General features: G+C 40.4%; 1 protein-coding gene across 2 annotated transcripts; it reads left to right on the top strand.

The window, feature by feature from the left end:
* Positions 1-353: 353 nt before the first annotated feature.
* On the top strand, positions 354-16019 carry dhx38 (DEAH (Asp-Glu-Ala-His) box polypeptide 38). 2 transcript variants are annotated; one of them, XM_026377943.1, is made up of 27 exons: positions 354-607; positions 1221-1552; positions 1766-1953; positions 2112-2264; positions 2357-2519; positions 2753-2871; positions 2963-3039; positions 3146-3301; positions 3401-3562; positions 3704-3811; positions 4545-4669; positions 4799-4936; positions 5349-5535; positions 6063-6248; positions 6373-6513; positions 6851-6961; positions 7360-7476; positions 7627-7734; positions 7859-7971; positions 8529-8737; positions 10555-10709; positions 11164-11319; positions 11463-11597; positions 12001-12126; positions 12217-12312; positions 12906-13024; positions 15033-16019. In XM_026377943.1, the coding sequence occupies exons 2-27, from the start codon at positions 1224-1226 to the stop codon at positions 15112-15114; spliced, it is 3759 nt and encodes a 1252-aa protein (XP_026233728.1). In that variant the 5' UTR covers positions 354-607; positions 1221-1223; the 3' UTR covers positions 15115-16019. The 2 variants fall into 2 exon arrangements, with proteins under 2 accessions (XP_026233728.1, XP_026233727.1); XM_026377942.1 differs by having other exon boundaries at positions 1763-1953.
* Positions 16020-17498: the final 1479 nt, after the last annotated feature.

Genomic DNA, 17498 nt, shown 5'->3' with positions numbered 1-17498 from the left:
GAAATCAGTATTAACTTTGTATGATTGTCAGTGTTTTCAATCTTTTTTTTTTTTAGCACGTTTTAGTAACTGAGTTGTCTTTATAAGGCAGTAATGCCACACTTTTAGACTTTTTATTACTAATTAAATTAAAATAATTATGTTCTTACAATAGCTTTTGAATTTAATGTATATTTTAATTCAAAAATCTTCAGATTTATTTTTACATTTATACATGAACAGCTTAACGTTTTAGGCTATGATTAAATAAAACCTTAAATAGATGTTTATCTCACTCTTCTCACTATGTCAACGAAACGTCTTTGGATAAAGTTTTCAATACTTTTTTTTCCCACCCCGTAGAATTCTGGGATAGCAATGGCTGCTCCCTTGTCTGTAAATAAATGCGTCGTGTTTACGAAAGCCACAGCATAAATCTTTTTCAGTGACGACGAAAGGTCTCACATTTCCTGGACTAATTACATTATTTTGGTTGATATCAAACCTTCAACTTGAAACACTTTCTGCATTATAGACAAAAAGAAACGCGGCAGATCTCCGTAATTTGCCGCCGCTCTCGTCTGGTAGCTAACAAGCTGGCTAACGCTAGCTGCTCCCTGTCCCTGAGGTACGTAATCGTTTTATTTGTTTTAATATGATAGATTAATCTGAAGAAATGTAATCATTTCCCTTACAGGCTACCCACAGTGACCTTTAACTCCACTAACCTGGTTAGGAATCACATTACGATTCATTTTTAAAACACACAAGTATCAACTAGCGGATAAGCTAAACATCAAACTGGAAAACAAAGTTTCTGTTGACATAAAACAAAAGATAAGAAAAGAAATCGAAGGGCCTCGATCTATTTGTGATCTCAGAGTAAAGTACGAAGTTTTAAAATGACAAATCAGGCTAACATTATTTGTCGACAGGAGATGTTAGTCGACATACCACGTATGACGACTTTTAGCTTAGTTAATCGTACTTGTGTTTTATGTCTGAGTGACGAGATTACAAGACGTAATTAGGAAAATTAGCAATAATTGTTCTTATTATGGATAAAGACAAAAGCTTTTAAATTTCAAACCTACTTTGTGTGCATGGATATGGCATTTCACTATAGTGTTGTGAAAGTCATAAGATTTTTGAAGGACATTTATCTTTTTGGGTTTGAGGGATTAAGAGCACATTTTTAGTTTACAGATGTATGTTTTACACTTATCTCTATTTCCCCACAGATAATGGATGACGATGTGTCTATGCATAGGCTTGAAGGGAGTGATCCGTCTGTTCAAGTTGGTGGACTTATTGTGAAGAAGAAGAGTGCTGCTGCTGAGCCCCATGTTTTTCGGGCCCCGACTCCACGCACATCTTTGCTGGGCTTGGACCTGTTGGCGGCCCAGAAAAGGAAAGAGCGTGAGAGTAAGGAACAGGCAGATGGTAGTAGTGATGACAGAAATAGAAAGAAGTCAAAGGTTTCCTCCTACAAGGACTGGGAGGAAAATAAAAGTGACTCCGGGTCTGATGAAGAAGATGATGATGATAAGAACAAAAGTTCTAAGAGGGAGAGGTAAGTGTCTGTTTTTTAAATTGTGAATAATGTAGAAATCAACAGGTAACACCCGATCCTTATTATGGAAATTCAATATGTTGAATAGATCCCCTTTTCTTCTTTCATCTTTTTCTTCTGATGGTTGTTTATTTGCAGTATTTTCTTTGTTTAGGTTTTCCTAAATACTTTTATTTGACAGCATCACCAAGTTATTTTTTGCCTTGTCAGTAGGAAATATCGTGTGACTGGCTCAGAGACGCCATCGAACACGGGAGGGGTCAGTGAAGAGTTCAAACGCAGACACCAGCTGAGGGAAAAAGACAGACGTGAGCACGGAATCTACGCCTCCTCCAAAGAGGATAAGAACAAAGAAAGAGAAAAAACCAGAGATAAGGGCAGAGAACGAAGGAGCGAAAGAGGTAATTCTTAATCAGTCATGTAATAGTAATTGTGTTTTTATGAAAGACTTTAGTGATGTCTGGCATTATTCATCAATATAAATTAATTCATTCTTCATTTTTTGTACTTTATTCTAAATTTCTTCTATACTAAATTTCCTCATGTTTCTCTCTGATAGATGAGCGAGAGAGCAGTCATAGTCGTAGCAGCAGCAACAATCGTTCTGAGCGCAGTGAGAGAAGTGAGCGCTCACAGAGAGATGGGTGGTCTGATCGCATTAGCCGTGGGAGTAAGCGAGATGAACCTGCAACACCACAGCATCGGCCAAGAGGTAGCTTTCTTTCCATGTGTCTTTCATAATTGCAAAACATTGTAATTGTAATTAATTGTGTTGTTTTACTAAGCTAATTTTATTTTACATAGATGGTTTCACACCCTCACGATCCAACTGGGAAGAAGATGACAGTGGTTATGCCAGTTCACGGCATTCCCAGTGGGAGTCTCCATCCCCTGCTCTGTCTCATAGAGAGTCGGATCGTTCAGAACGAAGCCATCGCTCTGGTCGAGAGAGTGAGAGGAGGGACAAGTAAGTACTGTTATTCAGTTCATTTATTTACCCCCTTGGTCACAAATCCTTAGTTTTACTTGAAAAATGCACTTGTTTCAACTGACATTCTCCAAACATCTTTTGGAGTGTAGTGTTTTTTTGTATTGCAAAATAGTCTCATTACACTATCAATTACATTATCTACTGTTACCTTCACATATGGGAGATGTTATACTGTATATTTCAATAACATATTTTTGCTGGTTGCTTAGGTCGGTCAGAGGTCGTTATCCTGATGAGACACCTCTGCCTACCCCATCTTATAAGTACAACGAGTGGGCCAATGACAGAAAGCATTTGGGTTCGACACCTCGTTTATCACAAGGAAAAGGTATTAGTCTTTAGTACTAGTCAGTTTTGTGTTAACTTGTAAGATTTAAATACATTATATCTGATAATATTTTTATCCTCTTCTTCTTCAGGTAAGAAGGAAGATGGCCAGGGAGGAATTATGTTCGACAATGAGGACGAGAAAGACCAGTGGGAAGAAGACCAGAAGGTGAGCAGTACAGTTTTACCTAATTTCTTCTTCATAGAAACTCTAACTCTGTTTTTTAGTGATGTTAGTTTGTTTTTAAATCTTATATTGTTTTATCATTTTGCAGCAAGCTGACAGAGATTGGTACATGATGGATGAGGGCTATGATGAGTTCCATAACCCTTTCACTTCTACCTCTGATGAGTATGTAAAGAAAAGAGAGCAGATCCTTCAGAAGCAGACTCAGAAAAGAATATCCGCCCAGAAGCGACAGATCAACGAGGTAGGACCACTGTATATGTATGTATGTATGTATAGGTTTTGATTCTTCATCTGCCTGTGCTGATGTATCTTTGTAACGAGCTTTGTTTTTTCTTTGCAGGATAATGAACGATGGGAGACCAACCGTATGCTAACGAGTGGTGTGGTGCAAAGGTTGGAGGTGGATGAAGACTTTGAGGAGGACAACGCTGCTAAAGTTCACCTGCTGGTTCACAACCTGGTCCCTCCCTTCCTGGATGGAAGAATAGTGTTCACTAAACAGGTAAAAGGGAATATTTAAATGTTTGGTGTGTGAGATAATTACATTAGATAAGAGATAATTTAACTATTATTTACCTAAAACTGTACTTGAGGAGTTTGTTTTTGATCATAATGTTTGTGTGTATTTGTTTTTCTTATGCAGCCAGAACCTGTTGTTCCTGTGAAAGATCCAACCTCTGACATGGCCATCATCTCTCGAAAGGGCAGCCAGCTCGTCCGAAAACATCGTGAACAGAAAGAACGCAAGAAGGTAGGCTTCATAAGAAAAATTAAGCAGAATATTTATAATTAAAGAAGAAGTTGTCTCATCTGGCTTTTTAATAAAAATGTTTAAAGTGTGTCTGGCACATGAAGGTTTGACATACAGTATGCATCTAGGCGTACTACAACTACTCCAGGTCCACAAAAAAAATTAGCATTAAAGTTTTTATAGTTGCCACATTTTCTATAAAAATGTTCCCACCCTTCAAGTAAAACACAATTTTACAATGTGTTTTCTGCATTTTGTGCTTTAATAGAAGCACCTTTGTGTGAAAGTGCTGTGAGAAATGCTGCTCCTATACTGTTTTAACTGTAAAATTAATGTTACTAATTTGTATGTTTGAAGTTAAAACCAGTAAAGATTTTAAATTCTATCATTAACAGGCTTTTGGATGCAGCAATATAAAATGAAGTTGATATGATCTTCATATTTTTGAGAAATGTTAATGGGGTTTGTTGGTGCGCTACTGTCCAGTTGATAATGTCACCGCTGTCTAACCTCATCACATTAGTAAATAATTTATTCATTCAGTCACCTTACCTGGTCGGCTGATGGCATTTTCACTGCAAATGATCATGAGCAAAGTGAAACATCTTGACAAACGTGACACTAGATGCTCCATCATCTGTTCTAGATGTTAACTGTGAAAGTGCAATCTGTGTGCTGTGTGTGAATCCTTCTTATTCATAATATTATGATAAACCTGTAATTGTGTTTTTAGGCACAACACAAACACTGGGAACTGGCAGGAACCAAGTTGGGGGCTATCATGGGGATAAAGAAGACGGAGGATGAAGACGTCTCTGGAGGAAAAGCAGTAGGCGAGGATGGCAAAGTAGACTACAGGTGACCAGACTGTCTGTGCATAGTTTGGATTTTGGATGGCATTTCACTTTTTTAGTAATCCATTTACTTTACTCTGAACTATAGAACATGTTTTTCTGAATTCTGCTGATTTTTCTCTCTGCTTCACAGAGCAGAACAGAAATTTGCAGACCACATGAAAGAGAAGACTGAGGCCAGCAGTGAGTTTGCAAAGAAGAAGAGCCTTCTCGAGCAGAGGCAGTACCTGCCCATCTTTGCTGTCAGGCAGCAACTACTGAACATCATAAGGTATTAGGCTCGTAGTTGCCATGTATGTTGTGAGATATGTTTTCACGGTGTGCGGGAGACAGCAGTGATCACACCTGTCACCGTCATGGAGTCTGTCAGCCCATTGGTGGGTAGTGATATAAATGGGTGCAGCATCTAGTTTTGAAACATGTTGACCTTGCATAGATCAAGGTTAGATTAAAATGTCACATTTGCACATATGGATACATTTGTAGCTTGGGGTTAATGTGCAGTTGTCACAGTCTCACTGCTGTTATTTAAAACGGCCCACATGATATGTGCATAACTATCTTTTCTTATTTCATTGCTCTCTTCAAAGCAAATATTAACTCTGATGTGTTTAACATCACATCAAAACTGCTGTAAGTTTCCTTAGAGTTTTAGTTTTAACTGTGTTTATTGCTGTTTGCAGGGACAACAGCATAGTGATTGTTGTTGGGGAGACGGGCAGTGGAAAGACAACCCAGTTGACTCAGTACCTTCATGAGGACGGTTACACCAGCTACGGCATGGTGGGCTGTACTCAGCCTCGAAGAGTGGCAGCCATGAGTGTTGCTAAGAGAGTCAGTGAGGAGATTGGCAGCAACCTTGGAGAAGAGGTGAGAAAAATGTCTGCAACTGCAAGTGGGAATACTCAGCCCTGCCGCTGCCAGGCAGCAGTGTACGTCTGTGTGCTGCTTTTCCTCTGATTACAAAAACATAATGACCATCCATAATTGATTAATTAGCTGTGGATGTAGTTGCCTGTGACTTATGAGTAGAGCCATTTAACACTACTGTGTTCCTGAATCTCTAAGATGTTGATATGAAATGGCTTCTACACTTGATGTATTGTGTAATATGCAGTGTCAGGGTTACTTTGCACAAACTAAATATTACGTCTTAACCTATGTAACACCGCCATCTTGTGGACAAAAAGGAAATGTGTTGCACATACGTTGCTGCCCTGGTGAATGGCACTAACTGAACTAAGGAGCTGATTAAATATTAGGGAGTGCTCCAAACACTGATATTCAGCAGAGTTTCTGATTTTAATATTGTTTATTCGTGTTTATTTGTGTTTATTCATATTGGATAATTATGATTAGGTTCACTTAATGTTTACAACTTATAATGTTTACTACAGGTGGGCTATGCAATTCGTTTCGAGGATTGCACGTCTGAGAAAACACTCATAAAGTACATGACCGATGGTATCCTGCTCAGGGAGTCACTGAGGGAGTCAGACCTGGACCACTACAGTGCTGTTATAATGGACGAGGCTCATGAACGCTCCCTAAATACTGATGTGCTGTTTGGCCTGCTGCGTGAGGTCAGTCAACAACTTTCTTTTTGTGGTATTTCCAAGACGGACATCTATGTTGTTGTTCTATGTTGTTGAAATCATGCATCCAGTTCAAAACTTATTGTCACTTCTGTCTACTCTTTCCTAACAGGTTGTATCTCGACGTACTGATTTGAAACTCATAGTTACCTCCGCCACTATGGACTCAGACAAATTTGCAGCGTTTTTTGGCAATGTACCTATATTCCATATTCCTGGAAGAACATTTCCGGTAGACATCATGTTTAGCAAGGTATGTGTAACTTTTCATTCTGCTGTCACTTATTACACTTTAGATAATACATATTAGATAATGCCCACAAAAATATATGATATATGACACTCAAAAATCAAATATAGATAGATAGATAGATAGATAGATAGATAGATAGGAAATGAATTGTTGAATGTGTGAACTATGTTTGACATGAAGAACGATAAACATTCATATGTATCACATGCAATCATTTGACTTCTATGGAAATACCCGACAGACAGCATCCACAAAAGACTTGCGACCCAACTTTTTGCATATAACAGTATAATGTGGTCTCTTGGACTGATTTGTTGTTGTGTTGTTTGCTGTGTAGACCCCTCAGGAGGACTATGTGGAGGCAGCAGTGAAGCAAGCCCTGCAGATTCACCTCAGTGGGATGGTGGGAGACATCCTCATCTTTATGCCTGGGCAGGAGGATATTGAGGTGAGGGAATTTGTTGCTCCTGTCACTCAAATGGTTGTCACATAGTAACTTCAGCATTAAAGACACTCTTTTATGCCAAAATTACTATGCAGCAACAACCTGCGATTTGAATTTCACACCAAAAGGTGCAAGAGGTGTTGCATAAATACACTGAGTTAAGGGTTCTTCCACTGATTTCATAAAATGTCAGTTGACCAATGGAGCAATTTTCAGAAATGTTAATGAACAGTAAATCTACTAATCTAGTCACCAAAGCTTGACCCACACATTTTATATTTACAGATACATTTGCATACATTATATATTCATTTTATTTTGAATCTAATTTAGTTGTTGACAGGGAACAAGAGGTCTGGTTAAGTTCTTAAGGGAATTGCAATATTTTCTTGTCCTTGCAGGTGACATCAGATCAAATCATCGAGCGGCTGGAAGACTTGGAGAACGCTCCTCCTCTGGCTGTGCTGCCCATTTACTCCCAGCTGCCATCTGACCTACAGGCCAAGATCTTCCAGAAGGTTCCTATTAGTCACTGCACATAATGTGGCTCATTTTATAACTTGTGAATGACTTTTCCTTTTTTCATTTGTGTTTCTTTACTTTACATCTTTGAGAACTTGGACACACGTGTCACCTATCTTACCTCATGCTTGTGCTTCTTTTTCTAGGCTCCAGATGGTGTAAGAAAATGCATCGTTGCCACAAACATCGCAGAGACTTCCCTGACTGTGGATGGTATCATGTTTGTTGTGGATTCAGGATATTGCAAACTTAAGGTACTTAAGACATACATCACATTGTAAATGCATTGGAAGATATATTTTAATGTTGCTGTTTATAAAACACCTCTTTCTCTAGACTACATATTTAAGCAAACTGGCGTTTTTTCTGTTTTCACAGGTTTTCAATCCTCGCATTGGAATGGATGCTCTGCAGGTTTATCCAATCAGCCAGGCTAATGCCAATCAACGTGCTGGAAGAGCAGGACGTACAGGACCAGGGCAGTGCTACAGGTACTTAGCTGTTTGCTTTCAGTTAAATGCATGAGGAATCAGTCAAGAGCTGAGGTTTGAGATTTGGTGCATAGTTCATTTTTTTCCCACTATGAGGTTTCTTATGGCTGCTTGTAAATTTGGCTTTTAGTTGTTAAATATTTTGTCATTCTCCTTTTTATTTTTTCACACTGGTGTCTAAAACCATTTCCGTTGGCTAACTAAACTCTAACATTGTTCTCACCCAGACCATCAACCATTTAAACCACAGTTACAACGCTAACTTGAACCTACATGTGAACAGACAAATCATAGTCCAAGCAGCCTTCACAATATATTTTTTGATGAACCAATCACAGCTTTTAAATCAATGTGTCCTCCCTAGCAACAGGGTCAACCACACCTCCTTGCTAAGATTAAAGTTTTTCCTTTCCAAGCTCAGAGTTGCTCTGAGAAGTTTTCTAAATCACTCTTAGACTAGGACTCTCAGCTAGGAGTTTGTGAATACAGCCCTTCATTTTGTTGATGGTTTAAATTTCATGAGCTCTGTCTGCCTCTGTGCTCTCCTCCATATCCAGGCTCTACACTCAGAGTGCTTTTAAGAATGAAATGCTGACTACCACCATACCAGAGATCCAGCGGACCAACCTGGCCAACGTAGTCCTGCTGCTGAAGTCTCTGGGTGTTCAGGATTTGCTCCTCTTTCACTTCATGGATCCACCACCTGAGGACAACATGCTCAACTCCATGTACCAGCTCTGGATCTTGGGAGCTCTGGACAACACAGGTCAGTGTTGAACAGGGGTTTCAATAATCAGAGGTATTATAATATGGTGTCATGATTCATACATCTACAGCGATGCCAGGCATGGCTTTGTTTCTTAAATGTGAGGGCTTGATACTTTGTCGTATGTGAGAGTAATATTTTAGGGCTAGCGAAAGAAACGATGAAAAACACCCTGCTGAGTTGTGGAAAAAATGTTTATTGGGCTTGTTCAAAATATTCTGATTCCGATTATACATCAAACAATAAATTAATCCCATTTAATCTAGAATTTTTCCCCCATACATGAAAGTTATCAAAAAATGCATCATTTGTGACCCTTTGAAATAAAAAGCAGGTGATTTTGTGTATGACGACGACATTTCTCCTGTGCAGTTATCAAATATGTTACATATCCCAGCAGTTATTTACACATTTAAAACGGTACGCTCCATCATGTTTTTTTTTTTTACATCAAAACCCCTGCACAAACCTCTGTGAATATCAACTGAATAATGAACAGAAATGTAGAGGCCATTCCATAAGATGCAAACCCCTCACGAGCAGCAGGAATCAGCCAATAAGTGATGAAAAGTCAAGTGTGGGTGTATAAAGGATCTGCTCATGATACAAGCTGTGATAAAGGTATTATCATGGCTCCTTTTAAACTGGTTCACTAGTCTTTATGATGACACATGATTGCAGCAGCTAAATGAATTTATGTCAAAAGAGGAAACTTGATGTCACATGATTGTCACAGGTTTCAAACAGATATTGCAAACAAATATTAAAGTAAATTTATGTTCAATGTATTTAAAACTCTCATGTAAAATTTGGGTAATCTCACAGTATTTAGTTTTTTAAAGGCATACTGTGTAGCACTGACACCAAGTGTTTAAAAGGATTACTGCAGTCCAAATCTAAATCACTGGACAGACCCTCCTCCCCAGAGACGCTGAATGTACATAAACGAACAGGAGAAGAGTGAAACTTTAAACTTTGAGATTTCTCGTCGAGTTGCTCAGCTACTGGAAACATTTGCAGTGTTTCTGTTTGCATATTCTAAACTAGTTCATTTAGATATTGTTATTTTCTCAGTGTTGGCCTGATGCTTGTCTGGTTTATCCTGAACTGTCCTGTATCTTGCACACCATTCATTCATGACATGAAGTTGTCAGAATAGCATCTATTGGAGGGCTGCGCTGCCCCCTAAGCACTACCTTGAGCTGCTGTTTAGTGATGCTGACACCACTTACACAGGCAGGAGACTAGCTTCTGTGAAAGATGCTGTAGTGATGCTGCCGACACTGCAAACAGGCCTGGAGGAGGTAGTTGTAAGGTTTAGCCAGTGGAGTAATTGCCTAGTAACTGATCCTGTTTGATTTGACTGTTCGGGTCTCATTTCTGTCTCATCCTTAGCCAGATTCAGGGGATTTAAGGATTTGGGGATAAGGGGGACTTTTGATGATTCCCTCTATGGTGTGTTAACAGCAGATTATCTCTGATTAAGGCTTACCTGCCCCAAACTGGCTGCTCTGCGTCTCTGCTTTTCCTCCTCATAAGCTTCTTAGACTCTGTCGTCTAATCATTTAAATCAGAACTGGCAAAGTTTTTGATCTCATGCTCTTTTTTCCCCCCCACTACAAGTATTCTCAGCTGTCAGCAGTTCATCCTCCTCTCTCGTGGTGATAGACAAATAAGTGTCACATTATGCTTGCTTCTCCCTCATGCCAGAAGGCTTTTGATGGAAAAGAAGCTTATCACTTGTCGAGTGCAGACAAGCGCTGGGTCCACATTTTTCACATGTGACCTTGTAAGTGTGTTTTCTTTTGTCCTTTCAGGTGCTCTGACACCAACAGGCCGTTTGATGGTGGAGTTTCCTCTTGACCCCGCCCTCTCCAAGATGCTGATTGTGTCTTGTGACATGGGCTGCAGTGCTGACATTCTCATCATCGTTTCCATGTTGTCTGTGCCGGCCATCTTCTACAGACCTAAGGTTTGTCTCATTTGATTCACTTACATTTGGGGCTACCATAGTATTTTCAGCTTATTGTTTTAGTTTCCAGCCCACAAACTGATTGATTTAGTCCTAGAGCCCCAAACATTTCTGATCATTGCGAACAGCTGATAGCTGGTGCACATAGTGCAGCATTTAGCAGCTGAAGAGCCAAACTGTATATTAACCTGTGAAATGAGATGGACCATAAAACCTGAGTGAATGGAGCCACAAGTCCAAACAAGTGCTACTGTGTTTGCTGTAGCTCTATCACCTTTGAAGGGGACAGTATGTTTATGCTGAGTTGACAGATTATGTCTGCTTTATATGATTGTTTTGTTTTTGGTTTTTTTTATCTTTTAACACTTTCCAATTTGACTGCATGCATTCATTTCCACAATAGAAGAAAGAAATACATTGAAATGATCTAAATAACAATGTTGTGTCTCTGCAGGGTCGTGAGGAGGAAAGCGACCAGGTGAGGGAGAAGTTCTCCATCCCAGAGAGCGACCACCTCACCTACCTTAACGTGTACACGCAGTGGAAGAACAACAATTATTCCAGTATTTGGTGCAATGATCACTTCATCCACACCAAGGCCATGCGCAAGGTCAGACTCTCACTGCTTCATCTGTTCTTTTTATAGGCGTCTTCTGACTCTGCATAGAAATCTGTCCTTCGGTTTCTACTTGTTAAGCTTGATGTTATCATCTGGAAGTTGTTCCACATTGACTTCATACTGTTTTTAAACAGGTGCGTGAGGTGCGCTCCCAGTTAAAGGACATCATGGTGCAGCAGAGGATGAACCTGGCTTCCTGTGGTTCAGACTGGGACATCATCAGAAAGTGCATATGTGCTGCTTACTTCCACCAGGCTGCCAAGCTGAAGGTACTTTCTGCACTCTGGGTTTTCCTCATTTAATGTGTTATCCCTCGTGGCAACTGGTTGTGGCAGATTTATAGCAGCATAATTACAGAGTAGTGGAATATCCCTTCTGGCCTCACATTAATACAGTACTAAAATCTGAAAGGGAATTTGAAATCATGACTATATAATCAAGGTTCTCAGTTTGACTTATGAGTAGCCAGCTATCCCAAGCAATTGTAGCAGTGTTGGATATACTTCAAATTTATTTTCCTGCTGTCTAGCCAGGTGAAGAAACAAATTAGCCCAGCTGACCTGCTCTACTCTGTCCTTTAAGTGCACCCATACATGGACTCGGCACACTACAGCACACAGGGTGCCATTTCCCTCAACCAGATTTGTTATTTGTGCATGTGTGTGTCCCCAGGGCATCGGTGAATATGTGAATGTGAGGACGGGCATGCCATGCCACCTTCATCCTACCAGCTCCCTGTTTGGTATGGGCTATACTCCTGACTACATCATCTATCATGAGCTCGTCATGACCACCAAGGTAAAAAATCTGGTCACTGCAACTTTGCCAGCATAAAAACAATAAATGATATCTGTGTAGTTTATTGTTAACCTTGGCTTTGTGTTGTAGGAGTACATGCAGTGTGTGACTGCAGTGGACGGCGAGTGGCTGGCAGAACTCGGGCCCATGTTTTATAGCATCAAGCATGCTGGAAAAAGCAGACAGGTAAAGAGAGGCCGGTACCTGCACACATTTTCACATTCAGACTTTATCCCTTATTTCAAATTCAGGGGAAATCTTAAGTTACAGCATCCAGTTATATTTTAGACCAGTGGATTGAACCAGATTGACAAGATGACTTTTATCCTTTTGCTTTTTCTGAATAATTTTAGGCACGAGGAGATTGTGTGTTGCTTCCTGTCCTGTTAAACAACTTACAACCCTCTAGATTTATGTTGCACCACAGTGGGGGTTCTTACCTTTCACGGTTTTGTGTTGCAGCAGCTGTGTGGAAAATGTATTTTCCTGTTTCAAAATTCACTGGTCTGCACTTTTGGGATGAACCCAAGTTCAGTGTCCAACCTCATTAATGCTCATGTGACTGTGGGAGGAAATCCCTGCAGCCAGGGTCCAAAATGGGTTAAAGGTCATGACCTTTAGAGTGGAGGCAGCCTGTTATTGCCTTTTATATAAATGGGTGTAACTTGGGCATATACTATAGTCGAACACTCCCATTCTCATCTGCGGTATTTACTCCAATATGTCTTGATGTTTCACTTGTTGAATACCCCTCCTCATCTGTTTGGCTTTCTCTTCAGGAAAACCGTCGACGGGCCAAGGAAGAGATCACCAACATGGAGAAGGAGATGGCCCTGGCCGAGGACCAGCTGCGAGCACGTCGAGAGAAGCAGGAGAAGAGTAACACCGGCAGCGCTAAGTGAGTCGGCAACCATTTCTCCTCCTCTTGGCTCCTCTTCATACACGGGCCTCATCCAACAATAGTTCCCTATGGCCCTCATTTTCCATACACAGTCAAGATAGAAACATTTAATTTACCTGCCTCGCTGACAATCCATATCTTCACCCGTCCCTCCTCCTCTTTCTCCTGCTCCCTCTACCCCACCTCTCTCACTCTTCATGATGAGCTTTTCTCACCTCTGGTCCCTCCAGACGAGACAAAAAGAAATAATATTGACTCCTGGCTGACCCCCATTACTGCAGCAATTTAAATTGTGCCATAGCAGAGCAGAAAAAGGAGGGGAGCGTTCATTTTCAAATTAGACCAAAAAATTAATTTCACACCCATCCACGAGCTTTTCAGAGAGAAATAAGGTTATAAAGACAGATTTAAACTTTTATAGTTAATTAATCAGCCGGTTTATCTGTCTTGAGTTTGTGTGACCACGTCTGTGACAGATCTGTTGAAAATAATCACACTCGAGGTATAGGATTAAGAATTAGATTTAAGCAGAGAAGCTGAATGTGTGATAATGAACGTTGAAGGCTCTCCTGGGCTCTTGGCTGCTTTTGTCCTTCGCTAGGCCTCAGAAGCATCTCCTCTATGAGTTGAGTGTGACAAGGATTAAATATTTCGTTGGATACCCCTTCATGTGCTGCGCCTGCTTATCACCTGTCTCCCTGCTCACCAGAACAGATCTGTGGTGTGAATTAGTAAATGGCCCAGTCATCTGTTTGTGTTTAAATGTAGAACTATGTGTGTTTTTAGAAATACATCAGGGGTACAGGCTAGAAGTGGAGTTTCTTTTGCTTCATATGAAGCATTTAAAGGGGAATACCATACGTTTTAGTTTCTCAAGTACAGTCGCTTATGCATAGGCCTGGCTGAACTGTCAGTACTAACTGAAATGTTGTTCTGTGGGGAAAAAAACATGTTTCCAAAACTACATCTTTGGTCACTTTTCATTAATATCAAACAAATTTGAAACAACACCCATGCTTCACATTTTTGCTGACCGTTTTCAGCTGCAGGGTATGAAGGTATGGAAGTTATTTATTTTTCCCCAACTCAGCCTCAGGTTTCTGTTCATCTCTGTCTGAGCCGTCAAATCAATTAGCAGACTACAGAAACTTGCTGGAGTTAAGTAATCCATCACGCTCTGCACCAAGTACGCCTTAATATTTGTCAAAGTTGGACTTTTGCTGGGTGATAATGCAGTTTTAGTAGCATGTTACTTGAAAAAGTTTGTATTTTGACACAACGATAATACAACTGGCAAAAATAAATGCAGACTTGATGGATTACACAATTCAAAGCAGTTGAGAGTTGACTAATATTTTCATACTGTCCAGAAATGAATGGAAACCCGAGAAACCCACGATTTAAACAAACACGTTTCAATTTGTAACAGTCGCATGATTTGCTAAATTGTTGTCATTTAAGATGCAGATAATTTGAGGTGAAGAGTCTAAACGATGCCAAAAGAGTCCTAAAGTCCCTGTAGAGACAAACGACTTGTTTCATTAGCTGTTCGTGACTTCATATGTTTGCACTGCTCTTGAAACTGGACTTTTTTCTGAAGTGAACAGGGAGACAGAGGGGGACACTGTGACAGAAAGGGGTTATGGCCTGATGGTTGTAATTGCTGCAGGTGTGTGTGTGTGTGTGTGAGTGAGTGAGAAAGAAGGAAGGTGAGGGAAGTGCAGCAGTGTCAGGGTGTCACGCTGCTGTAATTAAAGATGATAGATTGTGCTGTCAGAGGCGTCAGGCTCTACGTCCCAACACTGTTCACAGAGCCTGCCTATTCACTCCCCTCCAGTCCTGCTTTCATTTTCGCATCGAGCTGCTCATGCTAGTCCTCCTCCTGCCTCCAGACTCTTTTAAACCGCAGCTGCTTACCCAATGTAAGACATGTTTGGCATTTCACTAACAAGCCTGGAATAGTGTGTCGTGAATAAAGCTTGACTGTGGCTTTTCTGTGATTCAGGGCAGTGAAAATCTGCACACCAGGACGAAGAGAAGAAGCCCCCATGACACCCAGACGCACCCCGGCCCGCTTCGGACTTTAAACTGTTTTTGGCTTCTTCGGACTCATCATCATCCAGAGTTGGACCACACCAGCACTAGACCACTTGTAACTTCTAGCCACCATCTGTCCCTCCCAGCATGGCCACAATAAGCTGCAGTTCCTGTATGCACCACTAGAGTGAGAACTTGTATAAGGCACAAGACTCAGATGAGCTAGGTCCATCAAAATGCCTCCCTCCACCTTCATCAGCTAATAGCTATTTCTGTGAGCCATCTTAAAGAAGACTAAAGGATGGCTAAGTTAGTAGATATACTGTATTTATATGTGGTCACCCCGAAACCGTTTGACACATCTATGATTTTACTTCCAACTAAACTCTAATTTCAGTGTTACTTGTCTTTATGTGGTATTACTACTTCATGAACACAATGTGCATCACAACAAAGTACTCCTTCAAAGACTGAAGCATTATTCAAACTTTATTTGAGGTTCATGTATAGAAGCATGCTGTAATAAACACACATTCTGATTTTTGTTAACCTTGTTCCAACAATATAATACAGCTTTGCTTCATACGAAACATCACCGCGCTGGATTAAACAGATCAACTGTATTTTAAAGGTCCTTGTGTTCAAAATAGCACAGCTTCCTTTGTGGTTTTTCCTCTAAACAAAGTGTTGCAAGTGTTTTCTTTTAAATGGGTAAATAATGTGCTTTTGTTGATGTCTCTCTTCTGCCCTCTCACCTGATCAGAATATCGTGCAGCTTCACACAGGCTGGTCTATCTGTAACAAAACAGTTTAGTGAAGGTCATGTTTGGAGAGTGACAGTGGGTCTGTTTTGTCTTCTCGCAGAGCGCAGACAGCAGGGGGACGGCAAGATCTCCTTTTTTTTTTTTCCTCTTAATGTCTTTTGTAAATGAAAAAAAATAAATGTTAGCTATTTTTTTTAATCTAAGGTGATTTCATTTGATATTGTTGTCACTAATGTTTGTTTTTCTTCTGCACTGCAGTTGTCTTAAATAATTATGTAATTTAGATGCACATTTGTATGTTGGGTTTTCGGTGGCATGACTGATAGCTCAATAAGTGAGAGTGATGCAAATTAGTTTTGGCTATAAATTGTCTATATGGGGCGTGGGCCTCTTCAATGAATACTCATGTTTATTTATGTATGGTGAAAGGTTCATTTTAAAGTTCTCACACAGAGTACAGCTGCAATTCAATCATTTTCTACAGAGCCACAAAAAACATTTACTCAATGTTAGGATTATTTTTATAATCGATTACTAATCGTTCCTTCTACAACATTTAAAAAACTAGTGACACGCTTGTAAAACTTTGTGGAACCTTAAACAACATCTGCAAGTATCAACATTTCTCAAGCCCCACACAAATCGTTTGACATATAGAGATATTATAATAATTAGGATAGTTAAGTAATACCTTACATGTCTTTTCTTACAGCTGGGTTGAGGTCAGTGAGGTCATGGTAACGCAATACCTGTAAAAATACAAAGGAAACAAGTCAAACACAGCAGCGGTCTGTGAACTACTGTGTACAACTCAGATGGTCGTAATGAAACTCCCCAAAAATGGTCGTTTTCATTGTTAGCTTCACCATTGTGAGCTGAGGCGAGTGAAACTGATCAGAGAGAAACAAAAAGCCTTGGTGTGTCCCTCACTCGCTCAGGCACTCACACCCACAGATGCCACACATCTACATGAGTGATCCCGGGGCTTTGAATCCCCTCAGCTGTAGAGATGTTGATACGCTTTAGATGAAGAGCCGGGCTATATGTGGGTGGATCTTGCGTCTGGCTTTATTGAAGATTTATGTAAATCTTCAGGTCACGAGACTGTTGAACAAAAGCCCGGCTGGTGTTTGGTGTCTTCATCACAGTTATGCTACAATTCTTGATGTCTCTCAGCTGAAACTACTCTTACTGGCTGGCATCAATTTGAAAGGCAAGACAAAAAGACGCAGGCCTCTCTGTGATTTCTTCAAATGCAGCTGCAACAACTAGCAGTGGTTTTCTCTCAGCTGAATCCCTCAGCTACACTCACTTTCTTGTTGGTCAGTTAGAGTCTGTCTCACTGTAACCCTCATGCAAATAAGCATGATTATGAGCGTTCCCTCGACCCCCTCAATTCACCAAGTCATCCTGATTGAGTGTGGCAGGCAGAGGAGGGGATGGATATAATGGACTCCGCCAACTTTAATGAGACAAATCTCAGCTATGGGCTGACATTTTCAAATAGTCCTTGTGAATGACAGTGTCAGCAGTCACCTTTACCAAAGCTTTTCAAGCAAGGTCCCTGTAATGATGGAAGGAATTAAAATGGCTTCCAAGGCGGTGCAGACAGGAGCCACGGGATTAGGGTGGAAAGCCACGCCTCTTAAACGGGCCCTCCTGACGAAAAC

Source organism: Anabas testudineus, chromosome 3 (genome assembly GCF_900324465.2).
Source record: "Anabas testudineus chromosome 3, fAnaTes1.2, whole genome shotgun sequence".
Lineage (NCBI taxonomy): Eukaryota > Metazoa > Chordata > Actinopteri > Anabantiformes > Anabantidae > Anabas > Anabas testudineus.
This window is presented reverse-complemented; position numbering and strand designations above follow the sequence as displayed.

What these genes read in the sequence shown, in the direction of transcription:
- dhx38 (XM_026377942.1), top strand. Translation starts at nt 1,224, where the DNA reads ATGGATGACGATGTGTCTATGCATAGGCTTGAAGGGAGTGATCCGTCT. An exon ending in AAAAGTTCTAAGAGGGAGAG is followed by an intron (nt 1,553 to 1,762) that starts GTAAGTGTCTGT and finishes TTGCCTTGTCAG; the next exon opens with TAGGAAATATCGTGTGACTG. An exon ending in GATGGCAAAGTAGACTACAG is followed by an intron (nt 4,670 to 4,798) that starts GTGACCAGACTG and finishes TCTGCTTCACAG; the next exon opens with AGCAGAACAGAAATTTGCAG.